Genomic DNA, 19,084 nt, shown 5'->3' with positions numbered 1-19,084 from the left:
AAATGTCGCCTGAGATTATTTTTTTTACCAAATTGTCGTCGGAGTTATTTTTTTAACCAAATTGTCATTATAGGTCTTTTTTGTTACCAATCTAGTCAATTGGCAGAAGTGATACGTTGCATTCTTGGTGTTTGTTTTAGTATGATGTTATTAATTGATAATTATCAACATATGACATGTAAACTAGTTTTCTTTTTACGATAATCAAAGCAAAAGAAATAGGAAAGGCATCAAAGGGGTGGTGAGTCATTGAGTGATTTCATAACCGATTGGGACCCTATTGGACCACCCTCTAATGTCTATCTTTTGGTAAAGATAAGCTCTCCAAAGAAAAATAAACTTCCTACTATTAAACTTTGATTGAATCTTCTCCTACACAAACAAGGGGCCAAAAGCATTAGAAGTTAACAGAAAGGTCCAATCTTTTCCCTCCCCAATGGAGTAGCCTTGTTACACTAAAATTCCACACTACACTCCAATGAGAAACTTCTCTTCTCTTAATCAAATTATTACCCTTATAATTCAACACCCAAAAACCCCATCAAAATTAATTATTCCTTGATTTCATTTCTTTGAATTATATGATCAAAATTCTTGTTTTTCTCTCCAATATATTTTTAAAAAATGGATCTTGAAGAGTGGGATCTTCTTTCTGATGAAGGGTTGATTGATTTTCATGAAAATAATGGAGCAAATAATTTTGTTCCTAAATCAAGTACAACTGTGATTGATATGAATTATTTTCAGAAATTTACGGAGCCAGAAATGAAGAAGATGAAGAATTCAAGGGTAATTCCTGTGCCAATTCAATTGGATCAAAACATTGAGGAAATCCCAGAAGAGGTAATCAAGTTACCAATTGATGAAACCCCAAAAAAATCTGATGAAAATCAGATGATTAAAGGAGAAGAAGCTGATTTTCAGGAACCAGTTTCTCAAGTTTTCTTCAAGAAATTGAAGGAAAACGAATTTGTCGACATGAAAATGGACTCACCCAAGTCTTTAAACAGGGGAATTTTGCCTCAAATTGATGTGGGTTCTTATCAATTTGAGGAAATTGAGAAAAATAAAAGTGGAATTTTTGAAAAAATTGATGAACAAGAACATGAATTATCTGTGAAAAAAGAGGAAGGTGATGATGAAAATGAAAATGAAGAAGGTTTGAATGTTTGGAAATTGGCAATGACTGGAATTGGTGCCCTTTTCTCTTTTGGTTTTGCTGCTGCTACTGTTTCTTTCATTGTTTTAGGTAACCGACACAAGGAGAGTTGCAACACTTCCAAGAAGCAAGAACTTCATTTCCAACTTTATGCCCATGACAAGGTGAGCCCCTTTGCCTATCTTGATCGCTTTTACTCGTATAACTGTAGACGGGTTTTGATCTCAGGTCTTGACTAATTAGTCGGGTTTAATATTTATGTGAAATGTTTTTGTCTTTTAAATTTTAGTTTTTGTGCACTTTATTGAGTTCAAGTTTATGTTCATGATCTTGCTATGTTAGTGTAGAAAGTAATCTAGAATTAAAAGAAATTAAGCTTGATTGATTGAAGAAGTTACAATAGGGATTGAAATTCTTGCAACTTGTAATTTTTTGCATAGGATAAAAAATTATGTTCTGTATTGGAGATGTCAATGTAACACATTCAGGTTACTTGATTTTTGAGATCATACTAGTGGCCCATTTCGTTCCCATACGATCAAAGTGATCGAACTATTTAGTCCAATCACGGGGCAATGATAAACTTCCCTTGCCATTATTGAAATTCAATCCTCTGTAATTGTTGTTTCTTTGTTATCGAAGTTTCAATCCTGTGAACTACATGTAAGATTGCATAACCATTCTTTGGGTATGTTATTGATGCAAAGTGTTTCGGTTTCAGAGGTTCAAGCAAGTAGTTCGCCAAGCCACAAAGCTAAACGAAGCAATCACCGTGATGAGAGGTGCTCCCGTAACTCGAGCTCACATTACCATTGGCGGTTACCATGATGGTCTTTAAAATGTTTCTCCTCATAAGCTCAATATGAAGTCTGTTTCTGAAATCAGTCAGTAAATGGTTTAGTAAATTTCTGTTTTTGTAGTAGTACTTTTTAAGCGTGATCCAATTACTTTTGGTATAAAGATCTTGCTGCCTGTTTGTGAATAGATTCCGAATCCTTTCTCGTACTATCTAGTCTTGAGATTCCATATGGTTTAAACAGCTATGCTTCAGACACTTGACGAAATTGGAAGGTACTAAAAACTGTAGGGAAGGTGGTCCTTGGTTCATCACATTAATTGTGCTTATTTCCAAACTATGCTGAATTATTGTTCATATATAAAAATCTAGCTATGTTTTTGGAATCAACTTTGATTCAGTATTTCAGTCTACACGGCTCTTGGGTCGGTGAGATTGATCGCGACTTCTCTCTGCATTACATGTTTAATACTGTGTTATAATTCTGTTTAGCTAGTTCTTATGAATTCATTAGATTAATGTCATCTTCTAGTCATGATGATAATGGTCCTTGTAGGCAATGTATGGATTTTAATACTGAATCATTCACCCATGTCACAGATGTCAGTTTCGTTCATTTTTATTGAACATATTAGTACTATGGCCCGAAAATATATTCTCCCTCCATCCCTAACTCAGTTACCCTTGAGCTGACAAAGTTGTGCATACGAGGAGAAAGAGAGTTAGTGAGAATTATTTAAAATAGCTATGGGGCAAACTTAAAGAGATAATCATCTTAAAATAGTATGCGATGTAATATTTAAAAGACTAATGGAGTAATCTATTATCCGTAATCAAAATAATTTAATTCATGAAATCATGTGAAGGATGGAGTAATTTGTTATCCACAATCAAAATAATTCATTTTGTGAAATCATGTTACTATCCAAGTATATTACATTATTGACATACATACATTATAAATTGTGGGACAAGTTAGGCATCTGGTGCATTATACTTCAGATAACTATAAAGTAATTCTAGAAATAATGTACTCTCTTCTAATTTTAAACTAGAATATGGGCCTTCAATTCCTTTGTAGATTCGTATTATATTGATTGGAGTCTTTGGAAAATAGAGATACTGCTAACTGCTCCAAGGTACTAGGCAGTACTCCGTATTACTACGTACCAAGTCGGGGCAAGATCAAATTTCAAGCTTCTTTTTATTTGGATTGATAGGAATAATTCAAGCTTCTTGTTTTAGTACATTATACCAAAGGAGTCACATCTAGTTGACATGTTTATAAATTTCTTATAAGAGGGACCTAGTCTACAGGAATTGTCAAACATGGGACATCATGCTCAGTAACTATAATTGGATTAGCCTATGTAGATAACTTTAAGTAGGCAAGGAGAACGACTATATTAAATCGAGAAAAGATAAAGGTAACCTCACTCCATTGAACCGTTGTAAAGACATAATTTCATACATTAAACAGATCAGCCTCATTGGTAACTTGAATGATGATATCCAATATAAGCCTCCCTATTCATTCAAGTGATTTTTTTTTGGCTTAAGACATCAAAGCTGGATAAATAACGAGGGTCTAAGAAATCTTCCTAATTTATCCATGATAAGTTTGTTGTTGGACTTGCATACACTTACTTGAGCCATAAGAGAATCCGACTACATATAATTACAACATTATTGTCCTAAAATCAACTAATTCGAATTGATCGAAGTGACCATCAAACTTAAGTTCAGTCGAGTTCCAATCCAAGACTAATTAGTAATAACTCACTAGCTAGATTTATAAGTTAGTCATTTTTTTCTCTTTTAATTACCATTGCTAGATGAGATAAATAAGTGAACTTTCTCTCAATGCTCCGGCTTCCTTTCTTATAGGTATTTTATTTTGATATGAATGAGTCATATGAATGAGTCATACGAAGTATATAATAACAATACAAATTATAATTCAAGGAAGGGAGAATCGAAATTATAATCTGTTTTACATAAAGGAATCCTCGGTCTTTACAACTATATCAATACCTCATTGGTACTCTCAAGTCCCTTAAGAATGGGAGAAAATCTTAAAAAAAAAAAAAAAAAAAAAAATATACTCGCATAATGATTGAAAAACCTAAAGATATTTATCAAATGGTGGGTCATTATACACAAGGAGAAAAGAACTGATTGAACTGAAAATTGGCTAAAAGAATCAATATTCAATGAATATATTATATAGATAGGCCTACATTAATTAGAAAAGGAATTGCTTGCTCATTACTGTATTTGGATATTAGGGGGTGTTTGTTACTTGTAAGTGGAAGTTAACAAAAGCAAATTCTGAGTTTTCATGATGTGGTAGGCAGACGAATTTCTTATTGTTGTAAATACGTGTTTGTTCGTTGTATATGTATATTTTTTTTGGTCACTTTCACTTAATTATTGACTGTTAAAAATAAAATCATTTTATTTTAATTTTAGTTAGCATTTGTTATACATACGTATACATCACATTTTCCTTCACTAAGAATCCAATATATTTTATATTTTGGAGGGGGTTGTGGTTAACAATAATTGAGGTAGGAGTTTAGACAAGTGTAACCCAAATTTCTTTCTTTTTGCCTAATATTGCTTTACTCTTTATAGTTCAAGACATCGAACGGAAAGCAAAAGTTTGAATCACGTCATTTCCCAAAATCAAGTTGCAATTGCAATATTAAGAGGGCAAAATATCAACGTGTTGCGTTAACTTAAAAAGAAATTGTTAGAAAGGTGGGCCATATTGTTTTGATGTACATAAAGAGTTATGTTGTGTTGTGAACGTACACATCGAATTGGCCGGCCGCTAGTGGCAGGGTGTGTGCTAGTCGAGCGAGTTGATCATGACTAAAGGGTGTTTGACTTGACCCGAATTTTTTTTATTTGTGCTCAACTCATGCTCGCTACTCGCTTAACTCGATAAGAGCCTGTGCGACTCAGACTCATTTAAGTTTCGAATCGAGTCGAGTAGCTCATGATCTGCTCGTGACAATTTTGATCCTTCTAAGGTTAAAAGTTTTTTTTATTATTATTTTTCTTTATTTACGGAGTAAATAAGTTCTTTTTTTAAAAAACCGTAAAAAAAAGTTCTTTTTTTTATAACCCGTAAAAAAAGGTTCTTTTTTTATACAAAGTTTTATATGTAGCTGGCCACACCGTATGGGTGAGGTTTCTTGGTTAGGAGTTACTCGGTCGGTCATGAGTTACTCTGTTGGGAGTTACTTGGTCAAGGGTTACTCGATCGGTCAGGGTTACTTGGTTGGTCATGAGTTACTTGGTCGGTCAAGGGGTTACTCGGTCAGTTAAGAGTTACTTGGTCAGGGGTTATTCGGTCGGTCAAGGGTTACGTACCCGGTCAAGGGTTAACGGTCGGTTAGAAGTTACTCGATCGGTTATGGGTTACTCAGTCGTTCATGGGTTACTTGGTCAAAAATTACTCGATCGGTCAGGGTCACTCGTGTGTCAGTCGGCCACACAATGTGGTCAGCCACACAAAAAAAAACGCTATTTTTTTTTAATATTATTAGCATGTACCTTTTTTTTTGTTAATGAATATGTATATTATCAACTTGAGTCGAGTTAAGTTTGAGTAACTCACGAGCTACTTGAACTCGATTAGCACCCTTAGTCCAAACCATCAGTAGATGGATGTTAACCGTTGTTTATGATTTCATGCAAAATCGCTTCTGCAATAAGTCTTAGGTGAAGCTAGGATAGCTACACCACGTTCTATAATATGAACATCTAGTTAAAAAAAGAACATTTAGTAATAAAAAAATGAACACGTAAAAAAAATAAACATTTAATATTAAAAGGTGAAAATGTTAAAAAAAAATGATTATTTAGTATGTTAAAAGTGAACATGATTATCATATAATCATAAAATTGATGGACCACGACCTTAAAAATGAACATTTAGTAAAAACAAAAAAAAACAAAAAAAAAATAATAAATTGAACACGTAAATATAAAATGATCAATTAGTAATAAAAAAAAATAAATAAACACGTACAAAAATGAATTTGGTAATAAAAAATAAATATGTCAAAAAAAAATATGAACAATTATCATATAATCGTAGAATAGCTGAACCATACCTAATAAAATGAACATTTCATAAAAACATATGAATACATTATATAAAATGAACATTTAGTACAAAAAAATAAACACGTAAACAAATGAACATGTTTAAAAAAATTATGAACATTAGTATATTAAAAATGAACATGATTTTCATATATTTATATAGGTTCAAATTCATTGTATATAAAAATTAACAAAAAATAAAGATAAAATATATCGTTAAATTATGTTCATTTTTTATATACAAATGTTCATTTTTAGTGTATAAAATGTTCAATTTTAAAGTACTGAATGTTCATATTTTTTTTATTTACAGAACACAAATTCGATTGTAATTATTTTAACTCTAAAAATTTGAATGTCCACCTTAAATTTAATCTTGGTTCATCATAGAGACAATAATTATCGATCTATAACAAAATAGATTAGTAATCACAAATGCAAAATTGATAAAAATCAACAATCTTACAACATTCACATATTTATAGTTTAAAAATAAAATAAAAAATCTCAAAATTATCTCAAGTTTCACGATCGTGACGAAGATGATGATGATAGAAAATGCTACAATGGTGACGAGTTGGAGAATATCTGAATTAGAAGGACAAAGAAGTATAAAGATAGGAAAGTGAGGTAAGAAAGAAAATTAACTTGTAAAAAATGGGGGAAAAAGAAGGAGAGAGAAATTTTCAGATTGAGAAAAAAACAGAGGAGAGAAAAAATTAATAGAGGTAAGAAAGAAGAAGAGAGAGAGTTAAGATATAAAGAAGCGAAAAAAAAAAGTAGGGTTTTTCTAAGCTATGCCCCTAAGGTAGTCGAGTTTCTAAGGTGTACCCATGCTTTTTCAAATTTCTAAGTTGTGCCCCTCAATTCACTACCATTAATGAATGGTGCCCTCCTTGGGATTTCCACGTCACCTAAAGTTAACTATAAATTTAATAAAAAGATGATAAAAGGTAAGGAAATGATAGGAGAAAGAAATCTTAGTCACCGCAACCCTAATAACGAAAACTGAAACCACGAAATCACACTCTCAATTAACTTTTAAACAACTAATAAGGGTACATTTTAGTATTGATAAGCAGTTGAAGGGCACGAGTCAAAAACTTGAAAAAGCATGAACACACCTTAGAAACTCGACTACTTTAGGGGTATAGCTTAGAAAAACCCAAAAAAGTATGTTTATTTTTGAATTACTTTATGTTCATATATGGGTGCAGTGGTGCAACTAGCTTAGTGTGTAGATAAGGATTTGCGCCGCTTCTGGCAATACTTACATTACTTTGCTTAGGCCTTATTAGGGCCATTGCTTTACAACTTATCTTGGGCTTAGTGTAACTTATAAATCTTAAAAGCCTTAAAACAAAAAATGACCCTGACAAATGCCCAATAAGAGACTTCGATTCAACATAACGGTTGCATTGTGTCGTTAGCTTAGTCAGCCTTTGGTTAATGATCGTTAATAAGAGCAATTCTTTTTTTTTTGGTAAGTAGTTTATAAGAGTAACTCTTATGATGAGCTAATTAGCAAATTAACTTGATATGTGACAAATTAGGTAGATCTCAAGGAATGCTCTCTGTATTTTCTCATTCACATAAAACGGCCACCATACTATATATAGGACTAGGAATAATAACCCTAACGGTATTCCTAGATATTCTAGTTTCCCAAAATATATGCAAACTAGCTAAGCATATCATTTCACAATATACAATTATATAATAATAATATCTCCAATACTATTTCACCTAAATTTTAAACTAATCTCTTTTATAGTTAGTTTGTGCTCCAATAGTTAGCCACTAGCTTGTGATTCTAATGAGCCTTAATTTCTTAATTATTTTTTTAAATTTAATTTTATAAATATATCAACCCCTCTTTTTGGTAAGTTTTTTCTCAAACAAGCTAATTTGCTTAACCAAGCTAATTTCATTTTTTAGCTTAAATGATCAAGCTATTAGTTAGGGAATATCCTAAATTGCAAGCAAGACCCTAATTACAACTATTGAAAATACTCTAATAAAAGTAACGACTGTCTGGGACAGTAGGACGTAATGCCTAAAATACTTCACGCTTCTTTTCTGGGGAATGACGAATAAAGGCCTAGATAAACAAAATAAGGTTTTTTATTTTATTTTTTGGGAATAGAACAAACTAAGTTTATCGTGGGTATAAATTTGAATTCTCTCTCTCTTTTTTTTTTAAAGTGCCTTATTTAGACTGATTCAGTATCGTTGAATTTTGACCAATAATATTTCAAATTATTAGTTATTGATGATAGAGTATATATATCAATCTCTTTAGGTGATAAAGAGGGCTCCCTTTTAACCATCAACTTAAGTTTTTTTTGTTAAGTTGGTCCTTAACATAGTATCAAGAGCCAACGTGACACAAAGATCACGAGTTTAAATCTCATCCACCCACCCCCCCCCCCCACTTTCAAGTGGAATATTTTGCACTAGGTATGAAGAGGTTCATGCCGCATCCACACTTCAAACTCAAAGGGCTCTTATGTGAGGGGGCATGATAGAATATATATATCAATTCCAGTCTTCAACCATTAATACTTGATTAGTATTATCGAAGTGGTGTACATGAATAGTGCAAACGTCAAGATGAAGCACTTAAACATTATGGAGGAAGCATTGATCACTATGCATTCTACTCATTTATTTATTTATTTATTTCCCCTATTTAACCCTTGCCTAAATTGATCATTCTTTTCAGTGTTATACTTTTATTTATAGTGAACTATTCCATTTTAAATTATATTTCCTATCTATTTCCTCTTGTGGTCTTCACTTATACTTTTTTTTACTTAATTCTTTCACATCTCTTACTTTAAAATAAAAATCATTAACTAAAATTTTTGTAAAACAATTTTAGTCTTACAACCAATTGTTCCTTGCAAGGTACAATATGTTATCATATTTGTTCATCTGTATGAAATAATGTTTTTTTTATTCGCCTAATTATGCAAATTGAGTAAATTTTTTTTGCTCATTTATACTACAAGATATGTTTTCTCACCTCTTTCACACACTAAACTTATAAACATAACCTAAATCTTTTAAAACTATCACTATGTTTGGATAGAGAGAAATGGAGGGAAAATAAGAGAAGAGAAAAGGAGCAAGGGATGCATCATCCATTGTTTGGATATCTAATGCAAGGAGGGAAAGGGAGAAAAATAGAAAGATCCATTTCCTTCCCCTTTTAATAAACTAGACCCTGTTCACTTCACATTAAAAAGAAAATATTAAGTAAAAATAATTTCAGTTCGGTAAAAATAATTTCAGTTTAGTAAAATTCAGTAACTTTGAAGTAGAAATATAACAGAAAATCAGTAAAAATAATTTCAAATCGGTAAAAAAAACCTGAAGTTCAGCAAAAATAATTTCAGTTCACTAAAAATAATTTCAGTTCAGCAAAAATAAGGTGAAGTTAACAAGGCCTAAATCCCTACATTATTAGAGAAATTTAGAAGGAAATAATATGGATGTCACCTTCTCCCTCTCCTCACCTCCTTTTCTCTTCCCTCTTTTTCCTTCGCCTCTCTTTCCCTTCAGTATTGTTATCTAAACATAGTGTATGTGTGGGTAAAAGGGTAACCGCTTCCGAGGTTGAGCGACAATCGGCCGAGAAGGTGATAATGGAGAATTGGCCAAGGATGCAAGCAAAAAATCCCATCCAACTACCCGCGTGGAACAAGCCATGTTTCATGGTGTAGCAAAGTCCTGTTGAGGCGAGAAACTCTTGACGAGCGCTCCGGTTAGCAGCATGTACTAGAAGACCAATTCCAATAATAGAACCAACCCTGTAATGTATGATAAATACATAAAAATAATTAATTAATAGGCTATTTAATCAGATCAGCGAGTTCTTATTATATGTGAATGGTTCTCCTCTCATCCGTCTTCTCTCTTTCCCCGATGAGTGTCATTTATGGCACTCATAGGGTAGGTTTCTCCCCTAGTTTTAGGTGTGTTTTAGCATGTTTTGGTCAATAATCTCTTTAGTTTGTTTGTTTTTCCTTTAGTCTTGAATAATGCTTGTTTTTGCTTAGTTTTGCTTGATTTACGTGCCACTCCCTTTTATCTTTCATTTACCTTATCTCTTGTCTCTTGTTATAAGTAATTAGAGGCTCCTTTGATGTTTTTAGGTTGAGGCAAGTTCAAATCTTTGATGAGGAAGCTTGAAGATAAGAGGATACAAGAGGCAAGTGCGGAGAGGGCGCGCACAACTCGAGCGCGGGCGCACAAACAAGGCTGAAATGAGGCAGTAAGCCACCGTGGGTAAAGCAGGGCACGGGTCGGGTTGGCCTGCAGGCGGCCCGGCAAGGCACGAACTCCGACGTGGCACGGAACGAACTCCGACGTGGCACGGCACAGCTAGGCAGCTGGCCCAACCTGGCACGGTGGTCGCCGGGTGTGCCGTGGGTCGTGCCATGGACAGAAGTTGGTTTTTTTTGGCATGGCCCGGCACGAGCCCGCCTCTTGGCCCGCCTCTTGGCCCGCCGTGCCAGCCCGTCAGGCACGCCCCACGTGCCGACCCGGCTTGGCACGCCAATAACGGCTGTTAAACGGCCATAATTATAGTCGTTATTGCCCGTTGCTCTTCCCCTCTAACGGCCATTAACGGCTACTTTGCTCCAATTTGCCTATAAATACCAAATTTCACTTCACTTCCAAATCACCATTCAACTCATCTCTTCTCTTAATCTCTAATTCTCTTAATCTCTTATTCTCATATATTCTCTAATTATTATTTTTTAATATCGAAAAAAAATTAAAACTTCGTAATCGTAATTAGTGGAAAGCGTTGAAGCACGGTTGTAAGACCTAACTAATCTTTATTATTGTTGTTAATATTATTGTTATTACTTATTATTATTGTTATAATTATTTTTATTAATTATTATTATTGTTATTGTTATAATTGTCGTTATTAATTATTATTATTGTTATAGTTATAATTGTTGTTATTAATTATTATTATTTATATTGTTAAAATTGTTATTATTGTTAATAATGGCATCACCAAACACGAACAACCCATCATCCTCTAGGAAAACCCCTGGTAATAGGTCTAGGGAATCACCTAATCCAATTACCCCCCCCCCCCCAATTTCAAGTCCGACCAATGACCCTGGTAATGTCCCCCTAGGATTTGACCAATTTAGGCACGATGGTACTTCCGGTTTTCGACCCTATAACATGAATAATATGCCCGGATTTCCACAAAACCAATTTTCACCACCAAACCAATTTCCACAATTCGGTCAATTCCCACCTAATTTCTTTGACCCACAAAATTTTTATTCTAGCCAAGGTAGCCAACAAGATACCCATGCCTCCGGTTCTACTACTAACCAACAAATCCCCGAATCTACAAACACCCAATTATTAAACACACAAGAGCAATGGTTGACCGAAAGTGAAATGGTAAATATCAAAAGCCGCAAAAGTGATGTATGGCATTATTTTGTGCTAAATGTAGCCCAAACAAGAGCAAAATGTAAAACATGTGGTAATGTATACTCGGCAGATTCCAAGGCCGGGACGGGACACTTAAGTAGACACATGAGAAGTTGGAGCAAAACCAGCTAGTGATCCAACCCAGCCAAAAATTTCCCAATACCATCCACACGGCTTTACCTAAAACTATGAGAGGGATAGGGATGAACTAGGAAAAATGATAGTACACGCCGAACAACCTTTTCTTTTCTCCGAAAGTGACCCATTTAACACTTACATTAACAAAGCATTACAACTAACCCCAACATAAAAGAATCTCTAGGAAAACCGTTCGTTCCGCCGCCATGAAAAACTTCCTAGAGTACAAAATGCGGTTACAAGACGAATTGAGTAAACTTAATTGTAGAGTGTCTTTGACTGCCGATTCTTGGGATAGTGGTTATAAATATCACTATTTATGTGTGACTTGCCATTGGGTAGATGATCAGTGGTTGTTACCAAAACGAATAACGCATTTCAAAATGCTAAATTACCCCCACACCGGTATTAACTTTGCTCACCATTTAATGGAAGCAATAAATGAATACAACCTTCGAGAAAAAATCATGTCTATGACATTTGACAATGCAACCTCAATGACATATACTGATAATTATGTCAAACAAAACTTAACCGATGTAATATTAGATGGTGATGCACTTCATACTAGATGTGTTTTCCATGTTCTTAACTTATGTGTACAGGATGGAATTAGAGCAATTGGTCCATACTACTACAAAGTTAGAGATGCTATTATGTCTATTAATAGCTCAAACATGAGATACCAAGAATGGAAGAGTTTTCTAAAACAACAAAAGATAAGAGCAATAAAAACCAAAACCGATTGGCCAACTAGGTGGAATTCCACCTATGACATGTTAACCAAGGCAATTGAGTACAAGAATCCGTTGACAATTTTTTACAACCAAAAATTTCCAAACAATGCTATATATGAGGATGATTGGTATAAATGTGAACGATATATGCAATTTTTACAGTTATTATATAACATGACGTATTGTTTTTCTTCTGTTTATAATCCTTGTGCTAAAAACTTTCTTTCAAATGCATGTTTACTCGCCCAACTTTTCGCTGATCATCGCAACCAAAGTGATTATGATCAGTATCTTCCAGCAATGGAAACAAAGTGGCGTAAATATTATAGTGAAATTCCTTTGATTCATATTTTTGCTTCCATATTAGATCCTAGGCAAAAGTATGAAAATACATTTATGTTAGTTGACATTTATTTTCAATGCATGCTTCTTGACGATAATGTAGATACCTATAAGAGTAATGTGAAGGATCATTTTTTTGCTTTATATAGAGTCATGAAACCAAATATGGCACCGTTCCTCGCTCAGGCCCTTCCCAACCATCCAAAAACGTAAGTAAAAAGGCCAAACATTTATTTTCACAAGCTACTAACTTGATTTCAAGGTTTTCAGGTGATTCATCAATAAGGAGATCGCAAAGCGATGTCTCGGAGTTGCAAATGTACCTGAGTTACGACTTCACCAAGGGCATGGACGACGATAAGATAAACAGCCTCGACCTCCTTGCATGGTGGAAACAACAAAGCACGAAGCATCCAACTTTGGCGGCAATGGCACGAGACATTCTTGGTATCCAAGGCTCCTCCGTTGCCTCCGAACGAGCTTGCAGCGCATCCGGGAGGGTTTTAGACGATAGAAGAACAAGTCTAAAACCCGAAACACTTGAAATGTGCGTGTGTTTCAAAAATTGGTTGGATGCTGAAAATCACTCACAAGATCGTTCTTACGACAACAACGACAACGATGAAGTAACCTCCGCTTCCGACCGTTCGGGTTCGGCTAGTTCCCAATCTATTCAACAAGCCGATGACCTTGAAGCCGAAGAAGAAGAAGAAGAAGAAGAAGAAGAAGAAGAAAAGAAGAAGAAGAAGAAGAAGAAGAAGAAGAAGAAGAAGAAGAAGAAGAAGAAGAAGAAGAAGAAGAAGAAGAAGAAGAAGAAGAAGAAGAAGAAGAAGAAGAAGAAGAATAGACAATTTTTGTATATTGTACGATTTTTATCATTATCAATATTATCGTTTTACGATTTTTATCATTATCCAATTTTTGTTTAATATCCTTGTACGACTTTTATCATTATTATTATCATTGTACAATTTTTTCAAGTAATAATAATATGAAGTATGCATTATTCACATCCAAAGTCCAATTTGCCTTTTTTCCCGTTAAGTTATAATTTTTAAATTAATATAAAAAAAAATTATAATAATTAATAATACAAAAATAAATATAATTAATTATAAACATTAAACTATAAAGTAATAGTATAAACTAAATATATAAATATATATTTTATATATAAAAAATAATAAAACATAAATATTAAACATAATTTATTTAGAAAAATAATAATATAAGATTATAAGTTATACACTATTAAGAATTTAAAAAAAAAAAAAAAAAAGGAAAGCAAAGGCAGCAGCCCAAGCCAGCCCGGCACAAGCCCGCTCGGCTTGTGGGCTGGCCTGCGATTTTGGGTGGCACGGCACGGCACGCCTCCACCGGCACGGTGGCACGGCACGACATGGCCCACCGGAGACCGTGGCCCGCCAGGCACGGCCCGCGGCGGCTCGGCACGGCACGTTGCCCACCTTTAACCGTGGGCTCGGAGCACCCCCACCGCGGGCGCGGCCATGGACGCCGCGGGCGCGCAGCTATGGTCAGCAAAAATTTCACATTTAAGTAGGAACGTGCCGTCGGCTCGGAGAACCCTCTCCGTGGGCGCGGGCACGGCCCTGCTGCAGACCCAGTTTTCCGCGGGCGCGGCTCTGCGGGTTTCGACTTGTTTTTATTTGATTTTTATCTTCTTTTGGGGAAACTATAAAAAGGGGTTAAACCTCCCATTTTTAAGGAACACCGACCTTTTTTCCAGATTTCATTTTTCTAGTTTTAGCTTAGTTTCTCTCTCTAGTTTAGGGGTAGTTTTAGAGATAGAAAGTGAGTGATTTCAATGGTGATTTGAGAGATTGAAGATGTAAGAGTAACTTCAAAGTCATCATCATTTTCATGGTCCAAATAGACCTTAGCTTCGGCCGTAGGCTGTTTCTCATTAGGAAGCGGTACAGACTGTTGTGAAGCCATCTTAGAGGTAATCTCCCCACAGACGGCGCCAAATGTTTCGGGGTTTTCTATGTCCCTCGGGAGAGTTACGTCACTAAGTCTGAATTTCGGGCGCCTATACCTGCAAAACAACGGAGACTCCGGGTGGTGGGAGCTCCGCCTCCGACGATCAAGTTAGAACCGGTCGAAGAATGTAAAAAGGTGCGGAAAAGGTAAAGTGAGATCTTCTCGGATTCCGAGATCAGGTGTTTTATCTGATGAGAGAGAATTCAGTGTTTGTCATCAATGAACGTGCCCCTAAAAAGGGGGAATCTCCCTATTTATAGGGTCATTGGAGAATGTTCCTTCTCTTAGGTTATCTTGACCTAAATTTGGTGGGCTGCGCCGTTTTACAGCTTTCTCGGGAATTGGGCCCTGAAGGCCGCCTTTTTCCTTTACTGATTGGGGGTGCCACGTGTCAGCTGGTGAGTGGTCCTTATTAGACATGTCTTGGGGTGACACGTGGCCCCTTCTGATTGGGCCACGTAGCCTGGGTATTTTTGCCCAAATCAATTCTCCTATTTCATTGGAATTTTTGGTGATCGGAATTGTGGAATCGGAGTCAAATCATTGGAATTTGGAAGATTTTGATTGAAATTGTATCACAATTGAAGTGATTAGGGTTTTGAAAAAGGGTAAAAAAGGGGGAATTTTTCAATTGCAGCAAAGTGGGGGCAGCCAAGAGTGGGAAAAGGGGAGGAAGGTGGGCAGCGTGGGTGGGGGAAAGGGAGAGGGATGTGGTCGCAGGCGCCGGGGGATCGCTGGCAGCCAGCATGGGGAGGGGTGGCTGACGGGGAGGGGAGCAGTGGCTGGGATTATTTTTTTATTTTTTTAAGTTTTTTATTTTTTTTAATAAATTAAATTATTATTTAATGAGATAATGACCCCACTTAATAAAACCCTAACAGATTCTGTTAAATGGTAGTAAAACCTATATTTTGTAACTTTTAGATGTAGCAAAATATAATAAAATTTTAAACGGGTAGCAAAACTCAAAATTTCTAAAAAAAATAATTGTATTTTAAAACTTTATATTAATACCAATATATCTAACAACATACTTCATGAATTCGGGAAAATTAAAGGTATGCAGATCACATCAGGATAACTTTTAAGAAATCAAATATGAAACATTCAAATGATTTTAGATCACATCAGGAAAATTAACGTAACCTAAATCTTGTAAAATTATATGTAGGTTAAGCTGTAACACTTTAAATGATTGGTAAAAAATTTTATATACGCTTCGGTACAAGGTGCACTTAAGATTATTTTCTGTCCATTTATTATTTTTTTTGGTCATTTCAAAATTTTAATAAATGAAAAAAAAAACCCTTAGTGAACCTACCTCTATATGCACCCAGGTTTACATAAAAGTTTTTGATAAATTGGAGTATGTGGTCAATCATGCAAGAACAATTTGGTAACTGTATTGGACAAAGTTTTTCCTTACAATTCAATGCTTTACACATCATAAAAAAAAAAAAAAAAAAAAATTCCAAATTCAGCAATCTCATTTAAAACTTTTGAAGTACCCTTTTTAAGACATGTTCTCAAACTCCAAAATGAAAAGTACATAATTCAAACATGTTGTTGTTGCTTGGGGTCAGAGTATGCAGAGGCAGAAGTAAACTGCAAATTATCCGTGGCAATGCTACCTGTTGGAAATAATGCCAAGGAAAGAAAAAGAGCTTGTTTTGTTTAGAAGGAAAGAGTATTGTCCCGCATTGGTGGGAGAAGAGACTTTTAGTGAAGAGTAAATCTTTTGATATTCCAATCACTGGAGCAAAGATACAAAGGTATCACGTGGGCTAAGAAAGGGGCTACCAAAAACTAATTATAAAAGCCCATAAAGACAAAACATAAGCCTAATAATATTTACAATGTGAAATTTCACAAACCCCCCTCTCCTCAACTTGGAGCATGAAGATCACAAATGTCCAATTTGTAGAGAAGGTAATCAAATTGACGTTTCCCCAATGCTTTGGTGAAGATATCAGCTAACTGACCATTAGTAGGAACATGAGAAGTGGTGATGGTACCATCCAAAATAGCATCCCCAATAAAATGTCAGTCAACCTCAATATGCTTGGTTCGTTCATGGAAGACGGGATTTTGTGCAAGATACAAAGCTGATTGACTATCACAATAAAGGTGCATAACCAGTGGATGTTGTATACCAAGACTATCAAGCAAACCTTTAAGCCATTTCAACTCACATGTAGTGGAAGCCATGGAACGGTACTCCGCCTCTGCCGATGAACGAGACACTGTATCTGTTTCTTAGTCTTCTAAGAAATTGGAGAATGCCCTAAAAAACACCAACCAATCAGAAAGAGCACGACGAATAAGCAAACAACTGGCCCAATCCGAATCACACCATCCCGACAAAGTCAAGTCACAATTAGCATGAAGAAGGATGCCTTGCCCTGGACATCCTTTCACATAACGTACAACCCGCAAACCTGCTTCCCAATGATCACACCGAGGCTCATGTAAAAATTGATATAAGATATGCACCGAATAAGCAAGGTCAGGGCGAGTGAAAGACAAGTATATAAGATGACCAAACAAATGCTTGTATTTCTCTACATTTGTGAGAAAAGGACGAGTAGACCAAGCAAGCTGATGATGTTGCTCCATAGGAAAAATTGTTGGTTTCCCTCCAAGTAAACTTGTCTCGGAAATAATATCAAGAGTGTATTTTCTTCGGCAAAGAAAGATACCCTCTTCATTACGAGTAACGTCAATACCAAGAAAATATTTTAAGACCCCAAGATCTTTTATATGAAAATACTCACTGAGATACTTTTTAACAGTGATGATAAGAGCAGCGGAATTATTACCAGAAATGATCAAGTCATTTACATACACCAAGACATTGATTTGAGTGTTACTGGTGTGAAGACTGAATAATGAGTAATCGGAGTACGATTGTCGTCGAAACCCATATTTCTTTAAAGCAGACGACAACTTAGCTAACCAACATCTAGTGCCTGTTTCAAATCATAAAGAGACTTATGGAGCCTACAAACACGACCTGGTTGACCGACATCAAAACAAGGGCGAACTTTCATATACACCTCTTCAGAATGAAAACGATGCATGAAAGCATTGTGTACATCCATTTGATGTAACTCTCAATTCTTAGCTGCAGCAACGACTAAAAGTCACGAACTGTTACCATTTTTGCAACTGGGGCAAAAGTATCATTGTAGTCAATACCCTCAATTTGATGATTACCGAACAAACCAAACGAGCCTTAAGGCACTCATTGCTACCATCAGAGTGATATTTGATCTTGTAAAACCACCTACTACCAAGTGCACGTTTTCATGGTGGCAAAGTCTCGATCGTCCGAGTACCGTTATCCTTTAATGCTGGTATCTCTTTTTGCATTGCTTCTCTCCAACCCGGATCTTTCATAGCTTCCTTAAAGGACTGGGGCTCATCACCTGCGGTAATAGCTGCAAGAAAACTTCGATGTCCCATAGAAAACCGGTCACAATTCACAAAATGTGCAATAGGATAAGGCATACCTGAGGAGTGATCAAGAGATGATTAACGGGAGGATGGACTCAACTTTTGCACTGTATTAGTCACATAATTTTGAAGCTTGACAGAGGGAATTTTTGGGCGGCAACCTCTACCCCTGCTGTAGAAGTAGATGACATATCAACATTATCCAATGAAGGGGGCTGCTGCACAACATGTTGTACCACTTTAGTGGTTGACAGCCCCAAATCACCACCATGTGGCAACATATCTTGGCTGGCAGTAGCTTGCAGTGGAGGACTTGGGCTTAGACCTGGTGGGTCAAGTGACTCACCAGGCCCAAAAAAAAATTTTAAGTTATTTTAAAAAAAAATAAAATAAATAAATAAATAAAATTAGAGGAGACTTCAAGCCCTAGCCTCTTCGTGCTCTTCGTGACTTCGCCTTCTCCGCCATTCTTCTCTTCGTGACTTCGCCTTCTCCGCCATTCTTAATCGCCTCATCTCCATTCTTCTCTTCGTGACTTCGCCTAATCGCCTCATCTCCATTCTTCTCTTCGTGACTTCGCGTGACTTCGCCTCTTCGCTCATCTCCATTCTTCTCTTCGTGACTTCGCCTCTTCGCTTCGTCCCAGCCAGGCAGCCACCGTTCTCTTCGCCTAATCGCCTGGTAGTCGGACGTCGGTGACTCGGTGGTCGTGACTCGTGGACTCCGTCCTCTTCGTGAAATCGCTACTCGAAACGTCGGTGCTAGTAAGTTGATTTCTAATTTTTATTTTTAATTTCTAATCTTCAAATTAATTCAGTCTAATTTGTTAATTTTATTAAACTTTGGTTTAAACTTTGGTTG

At 35.8% G+C, this 19,084-nt stretch overlaps 2 protein-coding genes across 2 annotated transcripts; one reads left to right on the top strand and one right to left on the bottom strand.

Annotated features, from left to right (window-relative positions):
* Positions 1-329: 329 nt before the first annotated feature.
* LOC110704783 lies at positions 330-2,345 on the top strand. The gene is made up of 2 exons (XM_021882591.1): positions 330-1,323; positions 1,881-2,345. Exons 1-2 carry the CDS (start codon positions 625-627, stop codon positions 1,995-1,997), a joined length of 816 nt encoding a protein of 271 aa, XP_021738283.1. The 5' UTR covers positions 330-624; the 3' UTR covers positions 1,998-2,345.
* A 14,678-nt stretch (positions 2,346-17,023) lies between these two features.
* On the bottom strand, positions 17,024-18,277 carry LOC110704725 (uncharacterized mitochondrial protein AtMg00810-like). Its single transcript, XM_021882533.1, has 2 exons — positions 18,106-18,277; positions 17,024-17,736 (listed from the first exon to the last, which is right to left on the bottom strand). The coding sequence occupies exons 1-2, from the start codon at positions 18,275-18,277 to the stop codon at positions 17,024-17,026; spliced, it is 885 nt and encodes a 294-aa protein (XP_021738225.1).
* Positions 18,278-19,084: the final 807 nt, after the last annotated feature.

The sequence above is a fragment of the Chenopodium quinoa genome, unplaced genomic scaffold (assembly GCF_001683475.1).
Source record: "Chenopodium quinoa cultivar QQ74 unplaced genomic scaffold, ASM168347v1, whole genome shotgun sequence".
NCBI classification, from domain to species: Eukaryota; Viridiplantae; Streptophyta; class Magnoliopsida; order Caryophyllales; family Amaranthaceae; genus Chenopodium; species Chenopodium quinoa.
The sequence above is the reverse complement of the archived record's forward strand: the minus strand, read 5'-3'. Positions and strand labels throughout refer to the sequence as shown.